The 14,650-nt window shown below is 37.6% G+C and overlaps 1 protein-coding gene across 1 annotated transcript in view; it reads left to right on the top strand.

Moving 5' to 3' along the window:
• Positions 1-12,114, top strand: part of LOC125120750 (protein unc-13 homolog C-like) — a 137,962-nt gene extending 125,848 nt beyond the window's left edge. Inside the window, exons 13-14 of the mRNA XM_047769188.1 lie at positions 10,376-10,527; positions 12,003-12,114. Of these exons, the coding sequence (XP_047625144.1) occupies positions 10,376-10,527; positions 12,003-12,114 (264 nt within the window). The remainder of the gene's footprint in view (positions 1-10,375; positions 10,528-12,002) is intronic.
• The last annotated feature ends 2,536 nt before the right edge of the window (positions 12,115-14,650 follow it).

Below are 14,650 nucleotides of genomic sequence, written 5' to 3'. Positions count from 1 at the left end.
AAATATGTGAATCAGAGCCCTCTAGAAATCTGCATTTCTTGGTTTAAAGGGGAAAATATGGACTAACTATATGTTATCTAGGATTTTTCAAAGTCTATTGAATATCTATTCAAATATGACTTTGAAAAATCCTAGATAACACCACTTCTGAACCCAGACTGATAACACGTGATGTTTTGCCTCTGAGGCTCATACCCTGACTGAGGTCCTACCCCATCCTGGTATCCATAATTCAAGAGGCAATTTTGGTAGCTGCTTCTTAGCATGGTTCCTTTTATCATTGTAGGTATAGTTTTTGCATTATTTACAATTCAGCTGCTCATGGGAAGAACAAAATAAACTCATTGTTTGGAATAGTACAATTCAAAAAATCATTCTTTAAGAGTTACTGTGGGTAGGAAATACAATCAGCAGGAGAGGGTGGCCGAAGATAAGAGAGATCTCATTCTTAGGAACAAAAACATCTACAATTCATAAAATAAAAGAGCTGCAGACAAAGTGCTGGGGAGTGCAGACTGGGTGATAACATTCTCTGTGAGTGTCTAGGGGAAAGCTTCTTGGAAAAGAAAGTTGGGGTTTAGAGCATGAATTGGGAAAAGGAAGGTGGAAAGTCATCATAGGCTTAGAGAAAAGCATGACTGAAATGTGAGAAGGTGTGGGTCAGCCTGAAAGCTTGAAATAGTCTAGTGTGGAGTGAGATCAAGTCTGAGAATTACAGGGAATAGTAGAGACAGATGGAATTAGAGCCAAAATAGGCTTAAACACCAAGAATCTGGATTTTGAGGTTTTTTTTGGAAAAGGGAAGGAGTAGCATATCCTGATATAAAAGAGGACTCCAGTTGTCTTGGGAAATAATCTCTAAAATAGCTGTCAAGTAATTTTTTAAAAATAAACTTTGTTGTTATAGGCAGTTTATGAGTATATCTGAGTTTGCAAAATGGATCATCTGCATGAATTTTCCAAAAAAAATGATGCAGGTATTGGAAGAAAAAGAACCATGATGGGAACCCACTCTCAAAATAGTACATGTACCGAAAAAGTACAATCTTCCTGGATTGGCATGCTTCCATTAGTCAGTAAAAATAGATTCTAAAACATCTTCAAGTATATGACAAACATGAAGAATTAGAAGAATTGAGTGTTTTTATTAGGCTTATAAAAAGAATAGCTTGCTAACCATGCAGACAGCATTTACCCTGATTTTTTATTTAGCCATTCTAATTTTTTCTCACAAATCACATTAAGGCCTCAAGTGTTTTTCTTTCTTTTTTCTTTTTTTTGGCATTTTCATGAAGAATACAAGAAACAGAAAAAAAGCCTATTATTTTTTTCAAGGTAAAGAAAACAATACCTCATATATAGCTCCTGCCAACCCTCATTCAGATGTGGTCACCGTGCCTCTCACCACCCCTCCTTATATTCATGAAGCAAAGTACCACTATGTGAAGGTTGGAAGCCTTTACAAACATTAGAAAATGGACATAAATAAAATGTAAATAAAATATTTGAAACTACATGGGGAACATGACTGGCATTAGAGTACCAGAATAGTGAGTGATTATGAGTGAGAAAAGCTAGTGTATACAAGCTACAGTCCTCTCTTGTGGGAATAATAACAGGACTTAAGGGGTTACTATTAGAAGATTGAGCTACCACATTTAAAACAGTTCCTAACATATAGAAAGCGCTTCATAAATGTAAGTATCATACTGCCTGAGGATTGGTTTATTTTGAAGGAAACTCTTTCTACTGTTAAACCCAGATCTGACATATGCTACTACAAATAGTTTTTTCTTTTCCTCCTTTCATTCTCTCTCAATGAAACTAATGATTAAATCTGACTCATTTCCCCAAGAAATAGTCCAAGGCCTTCCCTTTGTCCTTTTGGTTCCCTGTGCACAGCATCTTCACCCTAAAATTTTCACAACCCCCCCCTAAAATTTTCAGTGCTTTCTGAGACTCCCCTTTGGGAAGCATTACAATTCCTTTTCTCAAGGAGTTTCTAATCTAGATTAAAAGAGGGAGAAGGCACATTAAGTAATGATATTGTTAATTTACAAGAAAACAGTGTCACATATGGAATAGGGTGATAAAGATACTACTGGGTGGGGGGCAGGAGTGGGGAGTGGGCACAGATGTAAGGATTTAGAGGAGCAAGCCACCACCATGAGCTCAAGAAATCAGGAAAAGCTGAAAGAATAGTCTTGAAGGACAGCTGGGAGTTCAGAGGTGGGATAGGAAAGACAGTAGCTTTCTCTGCAGGAAGACTCATGACTTGAACATAATCAGGGAGAAAGGGTTTGACCATGGAAAGGCACAGGAGCAGAAGGCTGGGAGTCAGTGCTAGACCCCTCTGTGGACTGGACTGAATTTAATGGGAAATTTGCATAGGGAAGCCATGTAAAATTGAGGTTACAGGAAATGTTTGGGTTGAAAGTTGATGGTTTTGAAACTATATGGCATGCTGAAAGCACCACCATTTCAGCAATGGAAATCTTACAGGAATATACGAAATGAATTGAGTAGTTCAAGTTTATAATCTGAGATCAGTTACATTTATTTAGTGCATAAGATGATAAGGGCCATCACCAAGGTGGCAGTCTTACAAGTAGAAAGTAAAAGATGGATATGAATGACACAAGAAAGGAGAAATCACTGTTTCTAATCTAGAATGTGGGAATATGAGGTTTCCCACTTTCAGTTCCCAAAGGGCAACTGAAAATGGGGCAACAGTGATGGAGGAGTCCAGGGTAACTCAATGTTTTGACCAAGAGGCCAGGAAGCATGGTCCACTGAGAAAAATGGCAAATCAAGCAGGAAGGCTGTTTGCCTGTTGCCACATTGGAGTGAGATATAGTGTCAGGAACATGGGAATGAATGTCGAGTCAAATGCCAGAGACAGGGGCTAGTGCTCAGGAAAAAAAACAAGGCTAGACTTTGTGGAGTTATTCTAACAGTAAAGTATATCTTCTTATAAGTAGAAAGAACTCCCTCTGTGGTTCCAGATAAGAGTAATTAATTTCATCTTTACAACATCACAGTCAGGTGAATGAATATATCTGCTCCCGTTCTCCAAGTGAATGAACCAGTGCTCTGTGAGGTTAAATAATCTATGCAAAAAATTCACACTGCACAGAGGAAAGTTAAAGAATTGTACTTTCTGGTTCATTTTAAAGTAAAGAATAGATCAAAGAAGTGGATTCTAAAAATCTCAAAATTGGAAACAGAAGCCAGCATCTCCCTTTTCATGCAAAAAGAGAGATGCTGGTTTGCATTGTTCTTGGCCCATGGTTAACTGACCACCTCCTGATGATGGCCAGTCACTAACTCACAAGGAGCAACTTCAATTTTTAAGAAGCACTTATTATTAGAAAAATCATCTTTATACTGAACCAGCATCTGCTTCCCTGGTACAAATTATGTATTTGTACTCCTTCTGTCCTTTGAAACTGCTATAAAATAATTCTATTTCCTTTCTATGTGATAACCTTTCAGGGAAAACAAAACTCTCATGCTGCTCCAAGTTATCTGCAGCCATTTATTAAATAACATGCCTTTTAGACCTTATAAAATTCCGGTCACCTACCTTTGGATGCCTTCCACTTTTTCATATTTCTTATAAATTATGACACCTAGAAATGACCCTAATAGTCCAGATATGTTCTAATCAGCAGAGAAGGTTATTGCTCTTTCACACCCTTTGTTTTGAGCTATCTGTGCATGTCAATGCATCACTTAATAAATCATATTAAACTTGAGAGCAAATAAAGCTTAATAGCTTTTAAATTTTTACTGATGTTAGGTCAAGTCACCCCCATTCTGTAACTTTGCAGGAAACATTTTATCCTGAATACAGGCCTCTTTGTCATTTCATCATATAAATGTTGACCCACCATTCCAGATTGCCAAAACCTTTCTAAAGTCAGAGCTTGTCATCCAGTGTACTAACTTCAAATTTTGGCTCAAATACATTTTTGGAAAATATGTTTTCTGCCTTTTTCCAAGTCCATGGTAAAATATCAGGCCAGAACAAGGCCAAGGGTAGAGAGAATGTCATCCAGCTGACATCTGTACCCTTCACGGAACTTAACAGCCAACTTCTCCACAGTTCTCTGATTGAAAATTCCTTTCTTGAATGAGGAGGAAATGACCTGTCGTACCTCATTTTGCCAGTTATTTTCTGATTTGTACCAGTATAACTAAAACATCTAAACAAATGAAACTGAAGGCTCTTGGATTATACTGCAGGTTGCAGAATAATAAGAAACTTGAGTCCCAACTTTTTGGTTTAGAACCAATGGAGGAAAAAAAAATCACTTTTAAAATGCATAAGGGAAACAGTCAAAAGGCTTTAAAACCTCATATTCCCACATTCCCCCTTTAGCATTTAATTCCACCCAAAATGCTTACTATAATGAATGGAGATCAACTAAGCCGCACTGAGCTGTGGATGGTGGGTATTGCTTAATAGTTAAGACATTCATTCTCACGCATCAGCACCGCATTTACATCTTTCAAACCCAAGCCACAGCAAAATACAAATTCTACTCTCCTGTTCCTTTGGGGGCTCTTGCAAAGGGTCAAAACTAAATGCGAAATCTCTGATTACCAAGGTGAATGCAATAACTGTACCAGTGAGATACAGACCTGACCTGTGCTCTTAGGAGCTATTGCCCAGGTTCTGAATACTGTGTGAAAGGCTTCCATAAAGTAGTGTTTTGGTCAAGTTGACATTTGCATAACCATAGAAATCATTTCCTTCCCTCTTTGAGTGAGGAGCCCATGGCTTGTGTTATTTATCTGTGGTCCCAGAATGGAGGCTTTCCTTAGCATCTTCCATCTTGTTTTCTCTCCCAACATTGCTACCTCCTGTCTCAGATTTGTCTTGCAACATCTTCAATCACACAATGCACTTGAAAGACAAACACGTCGTTTCTACCCTTACAAATCTTCTACTGTTCATTTACTATCCTGCTAGAGCCTTTACACGGTGACTCATAACACTCAATGGCTCAAATGAGGAAGTCAGTTCAGTAGCCTATAGAGTAAGACCTTTAGGCTTTACTCAGCAAGTATAAGGAGAACTTCAGGCTTTACTCAGGAGCAAAGGGACACCTTATTGATGTTTTTGCTTCAATGATTAGTCTCCCATGTATCAGAAGTCTGTAAAATAATGTGTTTTTAGTAAAAACATATTTTCCTATAAAATTATTAGAGGGTTTTAAGCAAATATTGTACATAGTGTATGCTTTCATAGCCTAACTCTAGTTCAGTTTTTACATGATGTCTTTTAGACTCTCAAACATATCTCAGTTATATGAAGTCCAGTCACATTCTTCTATCCTAAAGTTTTCTAAATCATATTCCATGAAACACTTGTGTAACCATGAGAGTTAATAGATGTCCTGAGTGATGGGTGTCCTATAGTCAAGCAATTTTAAGAACCAGGTATGTTAGTAAACAGTTAAACAGATTTCCTTACCACAGTGGGTCTCAGAGTCTTTCATGTGTTAAAAAGTGTTATGAATCTTTAAAAGTATTATGTCATCTCTTAACTTCTCTAGACCTTCTACTGCCTAGAAGCATCTTGCAGTTTCCAGAAAGCACAAGTTTAATGATGGGAATAGAGTAAAAGTAGCAAAACAAAGTATTTTAAACTTAACCAAGGTAATACATTATGAGAACTACAGCTGCAGGTTTTCCCCACTATTGGAGAGTATTCCTTTGAAAGCTTTTATTAGCCACAATGACATAGAGCAAAGAAGCAATTACCTTAGGATTCATTAAGCACAAAATAAATCTAAATGAAGCACAGATACAATTCAAAACTAAGGTGGCTTGATGCAGAGATGCTGAGTGCAATTCCTGGGGAAGGTGCCTGGCGGTGCCACGCCTGCCACTCAGGTACACACTGCCTCTGTAAAATCTCACTGAAGAGTAAATGCTGAACATTCTATTTTTCCTTTTCATGTTTTCTGACAAAAGTGAAAATTCTTTTTTTTTTTTCTTTTTCAGTTAGCAAAAACAGGTACCAATGTAGGACTTCCATAAAAGCAAAGTGTCATAAGGCCCACTTTCGAAAAGTAGGGAATCAGAGTTCCAATAATGGCTCAAAGGAAACAAATCTGACTAGTATCCATGAGGATGCAGGTTCAATCCCTGGCCTCGCTCAGTGCGTTAAGGATCTGGCATTGCTATGGCTGTCACATAGGCCAGTGGCTACAGCTCTGATTCAACCCCTAGCCTGGGAATCCCCACGTGCTGTGGGTGTGGCCTCAAAAAGACGAAAAAATAGGGTGGGGAATACTTGTACCTCCATTCTTCCTAAGCAATTTCTCCGAATTTCTCTTGGTTACCTACTGGGCTTTTCCTCTTCAGTCCATGGTAGTAACTTATCTAGTGGCTGCTGAAGTGAAAAATGGCAGTGCTGACAAACTGATAAACACCTAAGATGTCACCTCTTTCGAAGCCTTTACTAACTCCCTCCCCAATAGAATTGTTTGCTGCCCCCATTATCTTTTTAAATCATTTTTCTTATACATCCAACATATTATTGGAGTCATTCATTGACATTTAGTTATGTTTCTTACTTGATTATAATCCCTTTGAGAACACACTCTGGGCCTCTTTTGCTTCATATTCTTGGCACAAGATTCACAAGACAGATGTAATAAAGATTTGTTAAGGGAAAAGAGAGAGAGAGAAGCAGCAGGAAGGCTGATGCCACACTGCCCCCACTGCTGATGCTGTTAGGGTGAGCCATGGGCCCTGGGCCCCTCCTCACAAATTAGAGAGTTAAAAACTATGGTCACCCTTATGAATGCTGTCATAGGGTACTTCATATACACTGTTAAAAATAATTTGTTTTAAAAGGATATAATTGTGACATCCATACAATTATAAAACTTGTCAAAAATGTTAACTCATCAATTAATGAGGGAACCAGTAAGCTCTTACAACAGGCTCAAAGGAGAATTCCAAGAACCACGAACAGATGAGGAAAGCCAAAATAAATTTACTAATAGAGGCAAAACAGATCTAAATACAGAACTATAATCAGTTGCATCCTACCAGCAGTAATTAATGTGCATTTCTATAGACAAGAGCCATTTACATTATTATCCATTTTACACAGTTAACAGGGTTTTAAATCACTCCAAGACAATGGAAAGTGAAGCTACACCAGATGGGTACACTAGACAGGACACCCATTAATCATTTTTGCCCATTTCAAAGTTTTTCACAATTTTTCCTGACAACTCTCGGTAGTCCCAAGAAATCACAAGATGTTATTTTAGCTGCTGCTTCTTATTCTTCCTGTACGTTACCATTTTAATCTTCAGCACTAATGCCCAAGCTTGATGAGCCTGGAGCTTGTCTGTGAAGCACTGAAAGGGAGAAAGTCTTCCCCTCCACTGATGCCACCTAGTCCTTGTTCACTTTATCCTGCTGCTCTTTACAACTAGGGTGTATTATTCCATCTCTGCTTGATTATGTAAAGAGAGCTCCAGAGCACCCACCACCACTCCTCCAGGAAAAATAGTCAAGTCCAAGCAAATCCTCCCCCATCAGTACATCCATCTAACATTTTCCCGCTTTTGGTATCATATCTCATTTCCCAAGGAAAGGAACTATCATATTTTTTCTATCTACCAAGATACCCGAAACAATTCTAGATGCACAGTCCTCAATACTTTCTGCATGTGAAAATATTTTAACATTTTTGTAAGATCGAGGTGTAGAGCAACTTTAAATATTATATCTTTGTCATATTTTCAAAAATTAAAAAACCACTTTTCCCATGTTTCTGCACCTCCTTTTCATAACCATAGGTAGCTTTAGGTGCCACTTCTGTTTTCATGGCACACCCAGCTGGAGCCAGTGAGTGGGATTGTAAATGGCCATAGGTTTCTTTGAGAGGAGGGTGTCTGCAGTTGTGAATACTTTCTTCTGGTCACAGCCCCATTGCCTACTTTCTCTGACCTGTGCTCTGAATCTTTGCTACATTACAGTCTCTGAAAGTACACTCAGATGCCTAAAAAAAAAATGCTTAGAATGTGTTTCCACTTAGGGAAGAAAATGTGATAATTACAAATTTTCAATTCATTGAAATGTTTTAGAAGTAGGACAGAGAGATGACATATATCCATTTAGGAAGGTATATCAGAATCATTTGTTGGACTTTCTCAAAACATACCATACTGTGAGAATCCTAGATTGTAGTGAACCAGGTTGCAATGAGGGCGTAGTTTAGCATTGTTGGTACAGGGAAAAGGACCATTTATCTAACAACAGAATACTATAACTACATCATCATCTGTAAATGGTTAGGAAATAACAGCCTTAGTTCTGTCACATCTCTAGATATTCTGTCTCCCAAAGTGATACCTGTGCTTAATACCTGCGGCATGAAAAATGCTGACATCCTTCAATGACCATATTCATTGTCAAACAACATATATTTTCTCCATCATCTTACCTATAAATATAGCAGTGTCTTGAGTTTGTTGGATGACAATAGCAAAAAAAGAAAGAAAGAAAAAAAGAAAAAGGAAGAAGAAGAAGAAAGAAACTTTTTTTATTACATCTCTAAGGTTCAAAGGATGTTAGATTTCTTTTTTTTTTCATTTTTTATTATTCAAACGAATTTATCACATCTGTGGTTGTATAATGATCATAACAATCTGACTTCACAGGATTTCCATCCCACAGCCCAAGCACATCCCCCCACCCCCCAAACTGTCTCCTCCGGAGACCATAAGTTTTTCAATGTCTGTGAGTCAGCATCTGTTCTGCAAAGAAGTTTAGTCTTTTTTTTCAGATTCCACATGTCAGTGAAAGCATTTGATGTTGCTGTCTCATTGTATGGCTGACTTCACTTAGCGTGAGAGTTTCTAGGTCTATCCATGTTGCTAAAAATGCTGGTATTTCATTCTTTTTGATGGCTGAGTAATATTCCATTGTGTACATGTAGCACATCTTCTTGATCCACTCCTCTGTCGACGGACATTTAGGTTGTTTCCATGTCTTGGCTATTGTAAATAGTGCTGCAATGAACACTGGAGTACATGTGTCTTTGCGAGTCGTGGTTTTCTCTGGATAGATGCCCAGGAGTGGGATTGCTGGGTCAAATGGTAGTTCTATGTTTAGTTTTCTGAGGAATCTCCATACTGTTTTCCACAGTGGTTGCACCAATTTATAATCCCACCAACAGTGTGATAGGGTTCCTTTTTCTCCACACCCTCTCTGGCACTTATTGTTTGTAGACTTTTGGATGATGGCCATTCTGGCTGGTGTAAGGTGGTACCACATCACCTAACACCATACACAAAAATAAACTCAAAATGGATTAAAGACCTAGATATAAGACCAGACACTATCAAACTCCTAGAGGAAAACATAGGCCAAACACTCTCTGACATAAACAACAGCAACATCTTCTCAGATCCACCTATCAGAGTATTGACAATAAAAAGAAAAATAAACAAATGGGACCTACTCAAACTTCAAAGTTTCTGCACAGCAAAGGAAACCCTAAACAACAGAAAAAGACAACCCACAGAATGGGAGAAAATCTTTGCAAATGAATCGACTGACAAGGGATTAATCTCCAAAATTTATAAACAACTTCTGCAGCTCCATACCAAAAAAACAAACAACCCCATCCAAAAATGGGCAGAAGATCTAAACAGACAATTCTCCAAAGAAGACATACAGATGGCCGAGAAACACATGAAAAGATGTTCAGCGTCACTCAGTATTAGAGAAATGCAAATCAAAACCACGATGAGGATGTTAGATTTCTAAGGACCATTCTGCATCCTCAGATGGGCCTATGTGTACACCATCATGTGATTAGATCATGGGGAAGATGAGAACAGTGGGCACCTGGCCTAGAATTACAGACTTGTATTTGGAAAATATAGGACCAGGCACTACCTTCTCTGTGAAATTTGACAACCCTGGATATTTTTCTCATGCTCTTGAAAAGAAATCAATAACCAAGTGACACGTTACTAAACCTGTTATTCTATAAGTGTTCTGACCACTGCATCTTCATGATCCCATTTGTTTAAGTTTTGAATGAGAGGAAAAGTCTTAAGCCTTGAGGATCTGGGCTCTGTGATGTAGAGCAACATTTCAGAGATACTGAGGGAACATGAACTACTTAGTGTGGACTTGTCCATGGGCATGTGGTACTGTTTCTTTATATCTACCTTATGTTCATCCTATTGTATTATTCCATTTGAGTGTCACCATTATGGCAATAGAATCACTTCTCCAATACTTCTTTCTAAATGCCTCTGCATATATATATATATATATATATATATATATATATATATATACACATTTTTTTTCTTTTCCTTTTTAGCAATACTTTCATGCAGGAGGAAATGGCCTGAAAAAGAATTTCTTGGAGAAGAGCCCAGATCTTCAGTCTCTGAGATACGCTCTCAGTCTTTATACCCAAACTACTGATGCCTTGATAAAGAAATTCATAGACACGCAAACCTCACAAAGTAAGTAACACATTGGATGTGAGAATAAAGTAAATCAAACACAACCAAACTTCATCATAAGAATTATTATACATACAGTTAATTTTACTATAATAAATTAAATCATTAATAAGAATGGAAGATTATGGTTAATAGATAATTGTGAGATTTTTAGCACTCCTGAATTATAATTTTATGAATAATTTCAATAACACTTGGATATGCTTAATACTAAAACCATATTAAATGGTTGACCTGTGCTGTTGGGTCTAACTTCATAAAGCTTAGTAATACCTGGTTGTGAATATCTGTAACTGATATTCTCAACTTAGTACAAAATAGTCAGTGTTTGTTGGCCTTGGTAACTTGCGGAGTTTGATGATCATTCCCCAATCCTGACTTAAAATGTAAAATCTCCTGCTCTTGGGTTCTGATGAGGGAAATTTCATTTTATCCTAATTTTATATGAGAGAAATTCTAGCTTTCACTTTGAAATGAACGAGGTATTTTATTGGAAACTCAGATTGGTTTTATGTGGCAAATTTCCCACCTCATAAGCTTCTAGGATATTACTGTTAAATAACCTTTCTTTCAAGTTGCTTTGTGATTTATTATATTTTGGCAGTTGCATACATTTAAGGGCTGGCATTTGAAAGATCATTGAAAATGTCACTCTAAGTCAATAAAGAGCCAAATGCTGGCTAAAACTCTAGAACATCATAAATTACATCCCATAAATAATAAAAATAAATTAGAGGACACATTATCTTCATTTGTGAGAACCTTCAAAAAAGGCCTACAGATTTTTTTTTTCCTTTGATGAAAATGCTCCAGACTTGTATATGTCATGGCTATTTTCCTTTTTCTAACTACACTGACGATAACGTCAAGGTAGGTGCTAGGTAAGTGCTTGACCTGTCTTTAATACTTGGTGCTTTCTGATAATGTCTGATTAAATGCTGCAAATATTCCTTTTAATGTGATCTGCAAACCCAGCCTATATCTTGGGATGGTTCCAGAGAGGAGAAGTTGAGTCATAAAGCATTATCAAGAGATACATTACTCCTTGAATCTGTGATCCCTCAAGGAGTTCTAAACTGTATAAAAATGAATTCAATTTTAATGCATCTTTTTAGAATAATATTGTTGCTTTATTCTGCAAGAATGTGAGTATAAAAAAACTTGGCTTTGCTTTTATATATACACATTACATGTATACCACATGGCCCGCATTTCAGCATAGATGTCACACAAAAAAACTACATATCTTTATCAATGCTGGTGTATGAAATTTGGCACATGTATTAATGTTGAACTATATGAGTTGTATGGCAACATTAAAAACATATAAGGAGGGGGAATAAGAGGATTCATAATCCCAATAATCCCTGACAACATACCTTATTTTAATCTTATTTAACTCCATTTGTCTTTTTATAAGCGCACAATTTTTGACATAACTGAAATTCGTAGGATATAGTTTTTCATTTTCTCCAATAGTTACCTTCAACCATGCTCTGTGGAAACTATCTCCATCTCCTCCCTACCTATCATCTCATCCCCCAGTGGTCCCCAGCCCAGCATGATCAGGCCCAAAGATCCTGAGGTGTGAAGGGAGCTTGTTTTGCACTTTGCTTTCCCTCCCCATCATCTTCTAGATCTCTCTCTACTTCAGGGTTTTGGGGGAAGAAAATAAAGGGAAGGGAGATGTCTTGAATTTTCTTGGACAGCTGTATCCAAATGCTGGCTTTCTGAAGGGCCCTAGTCAGGAACCTCCCCTTCTATCCGGCTCTCTGATGAGTGGAGCCTGCCCCAGCTCCCTCCAGGGCCCCCTCCCTTGCTTCCTCCAATAGCTTCTTGAATATCTGTTCCTAGTGTCCAGTCCTCTGGGATGGGGTCCTGACAGCATGGCTGAAGCCCAGTTCCCTCCTGTGGGGCCCACTTGAGCTCATATATTCTTTCCATGTCTTCAGTGACAGTGGGGCTTTCTCTACTGTCACCTGCCATCTCTCTAGAATTCTCTACAATTCTCCTCTCTACCTACTCAAATAGTTGTTTATACTTTCAAATTGTGGGGGAGGAGGGAGAGAGAAATACTATTACCTAAGGGAACATAACCATTGTTGAATCAAAAATGGAGGCAGGCCAAGTCTCATCAATGAAGGGATGCAGTATTTCAGAGTTTCTGTCCATCGCCTTTCTCCTCCAAATTCCACCACAATCCCATCTCAATACCCATTACCAGAGACGGAATAATAAAGTCAGAAGACACACCATGTCCTTTATAAAATAGGGAAAGCAGAGGTAAGAGTAAAATTTGCTGAATATTAGAAGTCTTTATGACACAAGTGAAAATGGAACATATGAAAGGCTACAAGCTCCATTTCTCTAACAGACTCTAAAGCTATGGCTTATATGTACAACTTCCAAATGCCCCAGGTCAGTCTGTGTGCTCTTTGGCTTCTAAGGAGCCTCAGCTTCTAGGGTTCTTTAACTGACAGAGAAACACAGAAAAGTTTAGTTCTCCAGGCTCTTATTTATACAGGCTGCTCTATTGTTCTTTTAAACATTTAACACAGGCCTCAAAGAGGGGAACCTGAGTGCTACCTATCAGATTCTCTGGTACTCCTCCCTGCAGATGAGTATTTGCAAGTAACAGTAGGATCCACCATCCGCTTCGGGTACCTGTTATCCTAGTAGCAGGAAGAGTCCAAAATGACCATATGAAGTCTAGGAGTTTCCAGTGTTAATATCATTACAACACTCTGAATAAATTTATAGAACTTGGTGAAGTACTAAATACCTATGAATATTTATCGTATTTGGTTTTTGTTAATCTAATTTCTCTTTTGTTACTGCAATTGAAAAAAACCATACTTGTGTTATGGGGGGGTCTTTCAAATAGAAAATTTGATAGATAAGCTAGGATTGCACACTGAAAACCCTTGCCACCCTCTAACTGAGGAGCCAAGTTCAGGGTAAGCAGCGATGTCAAAGAGTCAGTGCCCCAGGAAACAGCTTCCAACCAGTAAGAGACAAGAGACTGACAAATTAAAAAACAAACAAGTGAAACATGAGCTTCCTCAGTTGAGATAACTTTTAAGGTGTGTGCTATGCAAACTCCAGAGTTGCCCTGGGAGATGGGGCTCTGTCCCTCAGACAGGATGCCTTCACAGGTGCATCATTTATCCTGGGATGCTTGTCTCAGAGTCTGCTCCTGGGTGAACCCAACTCCAGGGTCATACTTCTGAACTCAGGTAGTGGGGTGCCAGGTTCCAGGTTCTTGACATAGATCCTGTGCTCTTAACCAATACATGTGCATCTTCTTTTTTAAATTTTTTTATTAAATATAGTTGATTTATAATGTTCTCTCAATTTGTGCTGTACAGCGAAGTGAACCAGTTATACATGTATAAACATTCTTTTTCCTCATATTATCTTCCATCATGTTCTATCCCAAGTGATTGGATATGGTTCCCTGTGCTATAAAACAGGACCTCATTGCTTATCCATTCATGGTGCATCTTCTTGATGATAAGTATAAAAAGACAAATTCCCTGAATAAATTTGTCCCTATTACTTGAGCTTTTTCTCTCATGATGTCTTAAGTTAGGATTACAGAACTAATTAAATTAGTGAAACTCAACTTATGAAGTAGTAAACATTATTTGGAAAATTTACATATTTCATTTAACTTATGAGCAATAACAAACTGATTTTGTCTCCTTAATTTCTCATACTTTGCAATTTTGTTTAAAACTACATTGAATTATCACTCATGTTATCTAGTAAATCTATGTGTTGTGTAAAACAATGTTGGATCCTTTAGAACTTTGTGCTGTTTAAAGCATCCATACTCTATTTTCTTATTCTCATAACATCTTCCCTTACTCCATTTCCTTTGTTCACTTTCCTTTGTTAAAATGTTCTTTTGCATCTCTTTCTCTATTGTTTTTTGTGTTAGAAAATTGTAATATTAAGTATAAGGAGAAAGAATAATTGTTTTTACACTATCTTCAAATTGAAAGATATACTTTCATTTAAAAGTATTTTTATTTCAGCTTTTCCACAAATGGGTTTATAAGTATAGAAAAGCCTGCTTTATCTTGCTCACTTATTCTTTCTTTTGTGCCTCATTTTCCCTTTTC

Source organism: Phacochoerus africanus, chromosome 2 (assembly GCF_016906955.1).
Source record: "Phacochoerus africanus isolate WHEZ1 chromosome 2, ROS_Pafr_v1, whole genome shotgun sequence".
NCBI classification, from domain to species: Eukaryota; Metazoa; Chordata; class Mammalia; order Artiodactyla; family Suidae; genus Phacochoerus; species Phacochoerus africanus.
This window is presented reverse-complemented; position numbering and strand designations above follow the sequence as displayed.